A 12,295-nucleotide genomic window follows, 5' to 3' on the forward strand; every position below is an offset into this window, starting at 1 on the left:
TGAAAAAGAACAGATAGAGTACTTGCTTTGGGATGTCCCTGAGGCAGAGATGAGAGGGGCTGGGAGCCCACCTCCCTCCTCCCAAAGGGGGCCAGGGATGAGGCAGAGTAGAAGGAAGAAGGGAATGAATTACAAGCTTGCAGCCCCTATGTGTGCGGAGGGACTGGACCCACAAAGCAGAGCGCGCACTGAGCTGAGCGGCACCGGTGTCGGCGGGGCGCAGGCGGCTCCCCAACCTGGGAGCAATCAGTGTGAGGCTTTGGTGCCACCTAGACGTCAGGGTGGCGATTGCAAGGGGCCGGGGCTGCTCTGGTGAGCCAGCCGGCATCCAGGGCGGCAGAACCAGGCTGGTGATTCCCGGGCAAGCTTGGGCATTCCATCCCGGGCCAAATCCCCAGGAGGCAGGGGCCCACATGGGCGCCTCCCCCTTTCAGAAGAACAAGTTGCTGCACCCCAGCCTCTACTGGGCCTTCTTAAACTCATGCGTAAGCGCAGTATGAACAAGGGGCTACGCAAAAGTAGGGAGCCTGTCTGAGGAGGGGGCCAGGCAGAGCCAAGGGAGGAGGAGACCAGAGCTGGACCACAGGCTGTGGGAAGCAGTGGGGGTGACTTCAGCCCTTGGCTAAGGCTCTACCCGGTCTGTCCTCCATCTTGGTTCCAACGTGCCTTTTTAACACCACTCCACAGTCTCTCGAACCTGTTGACCCCACCACTCCTGGCCTTTCTAGATCCTAATACCCATTTCTGCCCAGCCACCCAAGCCTCTCTTGGTTCTGCGTTCTTTGGTGCTATGCTGGTTTAGAGAGTGGGCATCCCATGGATCTGGATTAAATCTCAGCCCTGACCCTCTACTGTTTGTGTGGGTTTGTCCCCATGCAGGGTAAGCTCTTTTACCTCAGCCTTCCGGCCTTTGAGTCCCTGGTCTGTAAGACAGGGATTCTGTGAATGGTGGGCACCGCCCAGCCGGGGGTGTGTGAAGGGGGCCGATACGTGGCCTTCCCACTGTGCAACTCTCCTCCCCAGGGAGACTTGCCCCGTCACCTCTCCGGCCTTGGACCACCCAGGCCAGTCTCCTCTTGCCCCCTGCCTGAGGGCACTACCAGAACTAGATATTAGACTTACACAGACTGGACCCTCCTCGCTCCTTCACTGCCTCCCAGGCAGAGTCCACACAAAATTGTCCCAGATGGTCCGTCTTTTCTCCAAACGTATGCTTTCTCTTCGTCTTGTACTGTGGGTGCTAACAATGAAACACCACTTAGCCTCAGCTGCCCCACATTCACCCCAACAAATCCAGCCCCTCTCTCCTCCTTAAGGCGAAGCCTTCCTGGCCCTGCTTCTCACCCTCGCTGCCACAGCTGCCCGGTCCTCTCCAGAAGCTGACAGTCTCTCCCCTGTGAAGACCCCCGGTCCTGGCACCCCGTTCCCACTGCCTGTGCAGCTCCACTCCACTGCCATCCTCCCTCCTTGCCAGGGCGAGCGGACAGATGTCATGGACAGATGTCATTGCCAAGCCAGGGCAGCCCTGTAGCCTTCCCGTCGTCCATCGCCATCACACAGCACCTTCCTGACCTGGGCACCTGCTCCGTGCCAGGCAGAGGAAGAAACGAGCTGTGCCCTCCTGAGTCAGGCAGAAGGTCTGTGCTGAACACAGGAGGCAGCAGGGCGCCCGGAGCGGGAGAGGCATGAGGAAGGCGTGTTTCAGGGAAGGATCCCATGCTAGGGGCCCGGCGGGGCAACGGGGACGCTGGAGGCAGACGGGTTCCTTAGCAAGTAAGGAATGAGGCTGGGAGGCACCAGTATAGACAGGGAAGAGGTGGAAGGCAGGAACCATGAGAACCTGTGAAGACCAGCGACTGACTGGCCTGTCGCCAACGCGATGGGGCTGTCAAAGACGCCGTGAACCTGGGTGAACCTGGGTGACTGGGGAAGGGGCCCTGCCAGCCAAAGGTGGTTCCGCGAGAATTTCTCTTCATTCCGTTAGCACTAGGCTAGAGATAGTGGGGCCTCGCCACAATAAACAGCTCTCTCTCCCTCCCCACACACAACCACTGCTACCAAGAAGACCCACTTTCTGGGTGTCTTCAAGGCTCAGCAAGCCTTTCCCCTGTGGAGCCAGACCAGAAAAGCCCTGTAAGTCCAAGCCTCTCTTCCAGAAGGCCCGGTGACCTCTGTGTGCCCTGCTCTGTTGAACACAATACCAGAAGACGAGGCCCGCCCCTTCTGGCGGGCCTTTCTGCAGCCTTTCCAGCCCTTAGAGTGTCTGCCTACTCCATCCCTTCCAAAGCACCCCACCCCTTGATTTTCCAGGGATGTGACCCAGTTTTAGAGACTGTGTTCATGTTCAAGCACATGCAGAAGGCAGCATCCCCAGGGCAGGATTTGCTGCTACTGTGAGCCCACAGAGGGCTGGGCAGGCATCGCCCTGCACCGGGGCCTCCTAGACCCAGATGAAAGAAGGAAAGACGATGGGAGGGGCGGCCCCATCCAGAGGGCCAGGAGGGTTAAGGCCCCAGGGCCCCAGGTGGGAATGGAAGGCTGGGTCAGGCTCAGCCCTGAGGAAGATGTCTTGGTCACCATTCTGGCCCCGTTCTCTTTCATTCCGTATGAGCCTCCTGCCTTTGCTAAATAACCCCCTGCCCCCAGATTTTACAGCGACGGTGACTACCCCACGCTCTATCTGCGGTATCTTTGAAGCAGGGTTTGGATCGTTACTTCCTTCCTAGAGAATTTCCTCCTAGGGCTGGGGACATGCTGAGCCGGAGCCACATTCCGGAGGACGGCTGTTTTGTCGCCTTCTACCTTGGCAGAGAAGTGTAAGTCAGGAGAAGGGCAGAGTCCCAGGAAGGGCCCCCACAGCCCTGTGTGCACTTGACCTGGGGCAGCCCTTTGACCTCTCTGACATGCTCACTTCCTCCACTAGGCTTCCAAGGGAAGGGCCTCTCTACCTCTCTGCACGTCTCAGCACACGGGAGGCCCCACGAACACAGGTACTGCCAGTGAATGACTAGGAAGTGCTTTTTACTCTCGACAGACTCGGAAAGTGCCATTAAAACCAGGGCCCTGGCGGTTGGTAAGGAAATCCCCATGCACCCAACAATGGAGTACCCCCCCAGCTGGTAGAAAGGGTGAGGCGGTTTTATCTGGGCTATTTGGGGAGGTTCACAAGATTTATTGTTCAATGAGAAAAAAAAAAGCAAAGCACTGAACAGATGTTACTCAGTTCGGTGGACGGGGGAGGCTGATAATGTGTATTGAGATCTAAGTATACACCAGGGAAAAGAACAGGAGGGGGGGGAGAGAAGTGAGAAGGAAGGAAGAAAAAAGACAGAAAGAACAGAGGAAGACATCTTGGAAGCCCCAGCCTTATCACAGAGTAGGGTAGAACCTGGAGGCTTTCTCAGGGGCTTGGCTCTACCTCAGCCGGTGTAGACGGCAACTTCCGGGCCAAGTTACTCAGTGCCATTGTACTTTAGTCTGCCCCCTTAGGAAGGGGGCATCTATTTGTGCTAATTTAATAGCAAGGATGCGGTGAGCCGAGAGGTGAAGCTTAGGGCTTCTCCCAGGATCAAAGAGGGACAGGATTGTTTTTATTTTATTATTATTATTTTTAAAAAAATTTTTATAGTGTGTTTATTTTTGAGACAGAGAGACAGAGCATGAGCGGGGGAGGGGCAGAGAGAGAGGGAGACTCGGAATCTGAAGCAGGCTCCAGGCCCTGAGGTGCCAGCACAGAGCCCGACGCGGGGCTCAAACCCACGAACCGCGAGATCGTGACCTGAGCCAAAGTCGGACGCTTAACTGACTGAGCCACCCAGGCGCCCCCAGAATTGTTTTTAGAATTCCTGCCCTGTGCGTCCAGCCCCTGAGGTCAGTCCTCTCGCCCGGAGTCCTACTGCCAGTGCTCCCTTGCCAGCTCGAGATTATGAAACACTCACTTTGGCTTTCTTCCCTTCCAGGCTTTTCTTCCCTTCCAGATAACATGTGCCTCTTTGTAGAGGGAGGTTTCCCCTCGGTCTCCTCTTGGTGTGTCCGTCACCCTCATTCTTGAGGTCTGTGGTCACTGCGGTTTTAGTTGAAAACCAGTCAATATTTTTCTTTCTCCAACTTCAAGACCTTTTGTAACTGTTCTGACACTTACTAGAAGGAAGACCTCACCATAGAAAGTCACCTTTTTTTCTAATGCCTCATGTATATCCATCTTACTGTCCCCGCAAAATGATACAGTCCTAGAGAGGAGGGAAGGGTTTGGACCCCAGACAGTCCGGCACAGTCCTGGACATGTTGGAGACAGAGGCTCGGGGGGAAGGAGTTATTAATAAAAGCTACTGTTCAGCATCTACCAGACTCATTCTACACATTGTCTTTTGTTTTTCTCCTATTGTGGGTACTACGCAGCATAAACTCTGTGACTGTATTTGGCTGTAAATGTTTTTGAAAATAGTCTCCCTCCTTTTCAAGTTGTGAGTTTGCATATTTAATTTTGAGAAAGTGGGGGGAGGAAGGGGCCGAGAGAGAGAGAGAGAGAGGGAGAGAGAATCCCAAGCAGGCTCTGCACTGTCAGCGTGGAGCCTGATGCGGGGCTCAAACCCACAAACCCTGAGATCATGACCTGAGCTGAAACCAAGAGTCGGACACTTAACCGACTGAGCTGACAAGGCGCCCCTCATATTTAATACATTTAAAAATGATTTTTCAGTAAAAGTGCTATGGACACTGAGGCTCAGAGAGACTCAATAACTTGTTACTTACTTGTTACGCATACTCCAAGCGGCAAAACCAGCCCGCCTGTCTGAGTCCTAAAGTCCTGCACACCCCACGGTGCTGGGCTGGTTTGAAATGAGAAAGGTACCAGCAGTGAGAAAAGCAAAATAAAACTATGTAGGTTTTCCTTCTAAGTCACCTTCATGAAGTCTGGACCCTTCTGTTAAGCACCGAAATGAGGATCACAGAGGCTTTCTTCTCCTGCTACTCGTCCCTGTTGAGCAAGTTACAGGAAAGCAGATTTCAGATCTATGTATAAACTTTTAGTTGAACATCGCTGTCAGAATGTAGGGCATTTTCAATCAGGCAGCCAATCAGTATTTACCATGAGCCGGGCTTGTGAACACTGCGGTGAGCAAGACAAAGCCCCTGCCCTTGGGGAGCTGACAGCGAGTATCGACTTTGGGGAAAACAGACATGAACATATAAATAAATAGGAGACTTTCAGAAAGCGATAAGTGTGGTGAAGGAAAAAGACCCCGGTCACAGTAGACAGGGACAGGTGTGGAAGAGGTTGAGGCAGTGGGGGAGGGGGAGCTGGCTACCTAGGTGAGGTACTCAGCCATGAACTGAGTCATGTGAAGGCAGTCAAGCAAAGACCTGTGGGAAGAGCTTTAGGAAGAGGGAACAGCAGAGACGGGAGTGAGCTTGGTGTGTTGGAGGGACCAAGGAGGGAGAGAGCAGTTGGCCAGGAGTAGAGCGAGCAAGAAGGGAAGGGAGGAGGTTAAGTCTGTGAAGGTGAGCACAGGCCACAAGGCTCCTGTCACTGAACGTTCCAAGTACAATTCCAAGGCTTTCTTAACCATTTTGGACAAGTTTGGATGAGGTAACCCATATGGTCCCTGGCCAGGTGAGATGCAGGGAGGCTACAGCTGTAAGTCAAACACATTCTGGTACTTTCCACCATATGCCTGCCCTGCCTCAGCTCCCTGTTCTCCTGAACTGCTGCTGATTTTAAAAAACAAAATGAAATTGGGGCACATGGGTGTCTCAGTTGGTTAAGTGTCCGACTCTAGATTTCAGTTCAGGTCATGATCTTGCATTTTGTGAGACTGAGCCTCTCAGTAGGCTCCGCATTGACTATGTGGAATGTGCTGGAGGTTCTCTTTCTCTGCCCCTCCCCTGCTCACATTGTCTGTGTGTGTGTGTGTGTGTGTGTGTTTCAATAAATAAATAAATAAATAAATAAATAAATAAATAAATAAATAAGTACTTAAAAGCAAAACCAAAAATACTGTCATGGCGGGGGGAGACTGAGAAATGGTTCCAGAGAGCACTCCATCACATCAAGAGGAGTTATGGAACTAGAGTTTTTCTGTTTTGTTTTGTTTTTTAAATCTAGAGTTTTTCTAGAGGAGTACGCAAAGTGAAAAAGAGCAACTAGTATTCAAACTGCACTGAGGGAGAGGAGCATAGACGGGCTCGCCACCTCCACAGCCCTGTTTCCAAGTAACTGCAGCTGCGAGGACTTGAACATTGGCTCCCTCCCTTTCATCCTCTCCCTTTGTGGTAATGCGGAAAAGGCCGGGAGCTTAAAAAGGGAAACAAAAACAACTCAGGCTGGTTTATTCCTAGTTTTCAATCAAGTTGTATTGTAGACCACAGGGAGGAAGAGTCAGTGTCATGAGCAGCAACAATGGTTCAAACAAGTTCTCCTAAACCCGGGAATACTCATCTGGAATCACTTAGAGAAGTCCCGCCTAACCAAGGACTATGGCCGGAGGCAGCCGCGAGGTTCACACACACCACGTGACTGAAGGAATTAGAGGGCAAGCGCCCTGGCTCTGCCAGCAGCAAATTAAAACTAAGCTGCTCTTTAAGGACAAGCTGGAGCAAGCAGATGGGTCCTGACCACATCCTGAAGGCATGTCTCATTATCAGGTTTTGACTTCTTGGAAGTGAAGGGTCAGCATGACTCTACACGTCTCCAGAGTCATCCAGGCTGGCAAAGACTTTCTAAAGGTTAGAGTGTCAGTTAAAGAGTTCCCAGTCACACCTTCCTGTATCTGTGCTCAGTGGTCACCCGACCATTTGCAGGTTCCTCCGATTCAGGTCTCTGGTTAAGCCTTTGGCCCATTTCCCTTTATCTCCAGCAGTGAAGACATATGCAATGCTGTTTGTTTCACCCCACTTGATCCTAATTTTATTTGGGAAATAGCCTTTATTAAATATCTCATTATGAAGATTGTTTTTTATATATTGCAGATTTGGTTTATAATTTGAGGACTTTTGCATCTATGCTTACGGGTGTGATTCACATGTAATTTTTGTCTCGTACTATCCTTGACAGAGTTATGCCAGTCTCACAAAATGATGCTTTATGCCATAAAATAGTTCTTTATCTCTTTCCTTTTGGGCTAATCAAGATTCCCCAGAGGTTTCCAATTTCCTGGGTGCTAGAGTTCTAGGAGCCCAAGATGGCAGAGAACATTCAGAATACAACTACTCACTTGATCCCCTTCTGGTACTTTCATCCTCAAGTATGTATCTGACCTCCAGACCGTAAAGCGTTTTTCTCTCTTGAGAATAAATCCTGAATGGGCTGAGGGAGCAAGGGAGGGACAGTCACCAGCTGCCCAAAGTAGGGAGGGGATCTAACAGACACACTCAACCCTTCAGTAATCCTTCTTTCGCTCCCAGTTCCCTTAACGGTTACCCGGAACTACCATACTGGGGAATTATGCAATATAAATTGGTTTGCTTAGCACTAGCTATCTCCACCATTGGCTCACGATTTGACTTTTTCAGCTCTGCTAAATGATTCGATGCCTCTGTGGGCTTTCGAGCTTATTGTTTCTCCTCTTCTGTTGCTCCTGAAGTTGTGGATTTAGGTGTTCTAAACAAATCCCTCTACTGTCACGTTTAACAAAGTTAAGTGTATCTTCTAGTTTTTAAATATCTGCAGTATCTATAATGGTAGCCTCCTTTTGACTTCTTGTATGCGTATGTGTTTTATTTTTTATTTTTTAATTTTTTTTTAAATGTTTTATTTCTAGGAGAGAGAGAGACAGTGTGAGCAGGGGAGGGTCAGAGAGAGAGGGAATCACAGACTGAAACAGGCTCCAGGCTCTGAGCTGGAAGCCAGCACAGAGCCAGACGCGGGGCTTGAACCCACAACCGCGAGATCATAACCTAAGCGAAAGTCGGACGCTTAACCAACTAAGCCACCCAGGCGCCCCTATGCGTATGTGTTTTAATTAGTCTTGCCAAGATCTGTTAATTTCCTTTTTAAAAAGACCTAACTTATGGCTTTGTTGATCCTATCTCTAATTTCTGCAGATTTTTTAAATGTTTATTTTTAGAGAGAGCACAAGTCAGGGAGGGACAGAGCAAGGGGAACAGAGGATCTGAAGAGGGCTCCGTGCTGACAGCAGTAAGCCCTAAGGGGGCTCGAACCCACAAACCATGAGATCATGGCCTGAGCCGAAGTTGGATGGTCAGTTAACTGAGCCACCCAGGTGCCCCAATTTCTGCACATACATTTTCTTTCCTTCCTCTTTTAGTTTTGTGGTTCTTATGTCTTGACATAGATGCTTAGCTCAATTTTCAGTCTTTTTTCCTTTCTAATAAAATTTTAATACTATAAAATTTAAGTACTGTTTTAGCTGTATGTCATTTTGATATGCAGTATTTAGCACTGTTCAGGTTAAATTTCCTTTATGATTTCTTCTTGGATCTAGGAGCTAATTTCTAAACATACAAAAACCTTCTAGTTATCTCTATAGTTTCTAACTTAACTACTTGGAGATTTGTTGAGGTTGACTCTACTTTCCAGTATAGGGTTAACTTTTGGAAAAGTTCCATGTGTGCTCAAAAAGAATAGGCAGTTATTAGATGCAGTGTTCTATATAGATGTCCATTACACCAAACTTACTAAATGCTTAAATCTTTTATATATTCGTTTGAGTTTTTGGTTACTTGATCTAACAATTAAAATCTTCCATTATGATACTGGATTATATTTCCATATAGGTATCAGCTTTTTGCTTCATACATTTGAGGTTATGCTATTAGGACATACTAATTTATAATTTAAAATATTTATATTTTTCTAGAGAATCAAGGAAACATAATTATGTAGTGATTCTATCTCTAGTAATGCTTTGTTTTAAAGTGTATTTCCAGGGCCACTATGTTGTACAACTCCAGGGAGGCTGTGAATAACATTTCCTGGAATCAGTCTGGCTACTCACAGTAGGCCTAATTTTGCTAATTATTAGTATTGCCACACCAGATTTAACTCTGGTTACTATCTGCCTATCTTTCCTATCCTTTTTTATATCACAGGTTGCTGATGTCTCTTATAATCAGTTTATGACTGAATTTCTTTTAAAACTCCAGTTTGACAATTTGCCATTTTTTCCGGAACATTTAACACATTTATACATATTATAATTATTGACACATTTAGATTTATCTCTCTTATTTTGGACACTCTATTTGTCCTGGATTTTTTTTCTCTCACCATCTTTTTATGATTGGTTATATTCTTGCTTGGAAACTATATCCTGTAAAAAATACTGTACTATTTTTTAGTAGTGAATCTAGAAATTTAGATAGGTATAGAAGATATATAAATTTATATAAAATTTTTATACATCTAAATATATTTCTATGTTTTATATAACTAAAAATAGATATCTAAATCTAGATAATCTAGAAATCTCAGATTTATTATTAACATATCAAAGTCTAAGGTTAATCAATATACTTACCTTCTTCCTGAATGATACAAAGAATATGTTTAGTCCATAAACATTACTCACTAATTACAATGATCTGCTTTCACACATTTTAGTTTTATCTTTCTTCGAACCCTATTAGACTTACCCCACAGGTACTTTTGTTTATATGATGCATGTATTTATCGCATTTCAGATCTTTCATACTGGAACACTTCCCTTCTGCTTGGGCAAACTTTTGACTGAAAATATATTTTATTTCATCCTTGAAAGACAGTTTCATTGAGTATAGAATTTGAGGTTCATAGTTAGTTTCTGTGAGCACCTTGAAGGTATATTTCACTCTCTTCTTGTTTACATAGTTGCTGATGAGAAGTTAGTTGTTAGTCTAATGGTCTTTTCTTTGGAGGGAGGTAATCGGTGTTCCTGGATGCTTTTAAGATCTGTTCTAGGGTTTTGCCATGATGTGCCTAGAAGTGGATTTATTCATCTTGCTTAGAACAGGAATACTAGATTATTATAAACACTGTGATTAAAGCCTGAGCCTTTATCTAGTGTTATCTCGGAAAGTGCTGTGACAGGTAATATCCCCTGCTAGGACTGAGAAGATTCTTGGAAAGTCAGAAAGGTAGGGGGCGTGGCGCTGATGGGAATGTTGATTAGGATGCTACACTTCTTTGCTTTAGTGAAAGGGAGGTCTCAGTGAAATATATAGTCTCCAGCCAATTCCAAGGCTGGGCCCAGCAGAACTTTATTTCCTCTCTTGTAAGAGACCCTGGATCTGGATGAAAAGAAACGGTTCAGTGGCAGAGACACAAGCTCTCTTGGATATGGTGCTTGGGAACCCCCTGCAGAAGCCAGTGAGGATCAGCATAGGCTGGGAAGGATCATCTATCCCAGAGAAGCTGAAGCCGGGAAGCCCTGAACTATCTTGCTGTTTTCCACTTTGAAGAACAAGAGTCACTTAGTTGCTTTCCTTTGTTGCTAAATAAAGAAACTCTTAGGTCAAATAAGCCACTTACTCTCATTTAGCAAAGTGTTTTATTCAAAAGCTTCTCAGCACCATCTAGTTGTCAGAAAGAATGGTATCACTTTTTCCTGCCCACCCAACTCCCAATTCCAGAGGCAGAAGGTAAGCCATTTGGCCCGAGCTCCCCTTAATGATTATGATTCAGATCATGATATGGTTTTGGTTGTTTTCACACTCCTCTTCTTCTCTAAGCCTCTACTTAACCCTGACTCAAATAGAGCTGTGCTCCCCCACAGTTCCAGACAATAGGAAGGAATCATGTCAGAGCTGATCAACCTCCTATCCCTGGGCTATTAGAGACATATAAAATTACCTGGGGGAAAAAAAAAGAAAAAAAAAAAAAAACAACGGAATTCAGTGACTGCCATCTGGAAGGGACAGTGATACTGTCAGGCAGCATGCAGTTTGAAAGCTCAAATCTCAGGATAACCCTCCCCTAACTCTACTCTAGAAACAAGGAACATCAGGTCCATTTTCTCTCCATATTCTACAATTGCTCATCCTCTCCTGTCTTATTAAAAGAGACACTAAACCAAACCTTTTTGACAGACTTAAGACAAACAATTACATCTGATTAAAATGCTAAGAGATCCTGAGCTGTTGGAGATGAGGAGAATACAAAGTGTGGCCTGATCGTTCCCTTTAAGAATATTTTGTTTCATCATAAAGCACACTTCTCCAAGAGGTTCCTGGAAGAGAAATCCAAGAGTCTGACTGTGTCCTGTGGGAACCCGTGTAACTTTGGCTTCAGTCCCTGGGTCTGTCCTTTGCAGCTACTCCAGGTCCCATGGGAGGAGGAAAGAGCTGGAGGCAGCATCACTCGGCCAAAGCCCCCATGGGGTCCCAGGCTGGCAGGACAATGGGTTCTTGCTCTAACACAGCTAGCACCTCTTCAGGGACATGCTTCTTGTCCACGACCACTTCATAGACATATTCAGAGAACCATTCATCTGTCATGCACAGGTAACCTGGAGCAAAGAACAAAGGCCTCATGAATCCAGAGGGCAAGGGGAAAAGAGAAGAAACTCCACTGGCGCTATAAAGAAGCTTGTTACAAAACTAATATTTGCACAAGTTTTCAGCTTTCCTCTCTATAACCTCACTAAATCTAAGTCTTACTAACTGTTCTGTGAAGCAGACAGGCCAGGCAAGGCTATAGTTTTATCAGTTAGAAAACTGGGGCTCAGAGTAACTAAGTGACATGCTCCGGTCACACAGGTGAGTTTCAGACCTGGGCCTTACACCTAAGACTGTTACCAGATCCCGTGCTGTTCCCCTGCCCAGGCCGTCGAGGCTGAAGAGGAGTGCATGACCCTAGAAGATAGGCGGAAACGCTTCATGTTCGTACAGCCATGCCACAGGGATTATCTCCATCGGGGGCCAGAAGGGCAAGCACACAGGTTCCAGTCTTACCTACCTAGCTTCTCACCATCACTGGCTGTTCTCCTACCTTTCTCACTATTGTATTCCTACAACCAGCTAAGCTGCTAGGGGAGACCCAAGGGGGCCATGTCGTCATTCCCAGGAGCCACTTGTTTGCAGATGATACTGCGTAGTCAAATGATAACAGTCTTTTGCTTTCCTCGTGGGAAACCTGACGTGAGGATCAGGCAGAATGGGGAGACTGAGCCAGCATCCTGACGTCTCTCCCTGAGGAAGGCCTGGGGGTTTCTGGACCTCCAGTGGGCAGACTGTACAGCCACAGCTGAACCGGCACCCAGGCTGGGAGCTCAGCTGACACAAACGTGGCGCCGTCAGCTATCCAGCCATACTCGAAGCCTGCCTTTTCCCGTTGGGAAGATTAGCACATATCTCGGGC

The 12,295-nt window shown here is 47.2% G+C and overlaps 1 protein-coding gene across 1 annotated transcript in view; it reads right to left on the bottom strand.

The window, feature by feature from the left end:
• Positions 1 to 10,468: 10,468 nt before the first annotated feature.
• The window catches only part of BLMH (bleomycin hydrolase), a 46,032-nt gene continuing 44,205 nt past the window's right edge, over positions 10,469 to 12,295 (bottom strand). Inside the window, exon 12 of the mRNA XM_039254232.1 lies at positions 10,469 to 11,444. Within this exon, the coding sequence (XP_039110163.1) occupies positions 11,293 to 11,444 (152 nt within the window). The 3' untranslated portion in view covers positions 10,469 to 11,292. The remainder of the gene's footprint in view (positions 11,445 to 12,295) is intronic.

This window comes from Hyaena hyaena, unplaced genomic scaffold (assembly GCF_003009895.1).
Source record: "Hyaena hyaena isolate Hyena2069 unplaced genomic scaffold, ASM300989v1 scaffold_10, whole genome shotgun sequence".
In the NCBI taxonomy this organism is placed as follows: Eukaryota; Metazoa; Chordata; class Mammalia; order Carnivora; family Hyaenidae; genus Hyaena; species Hyaena hyaena.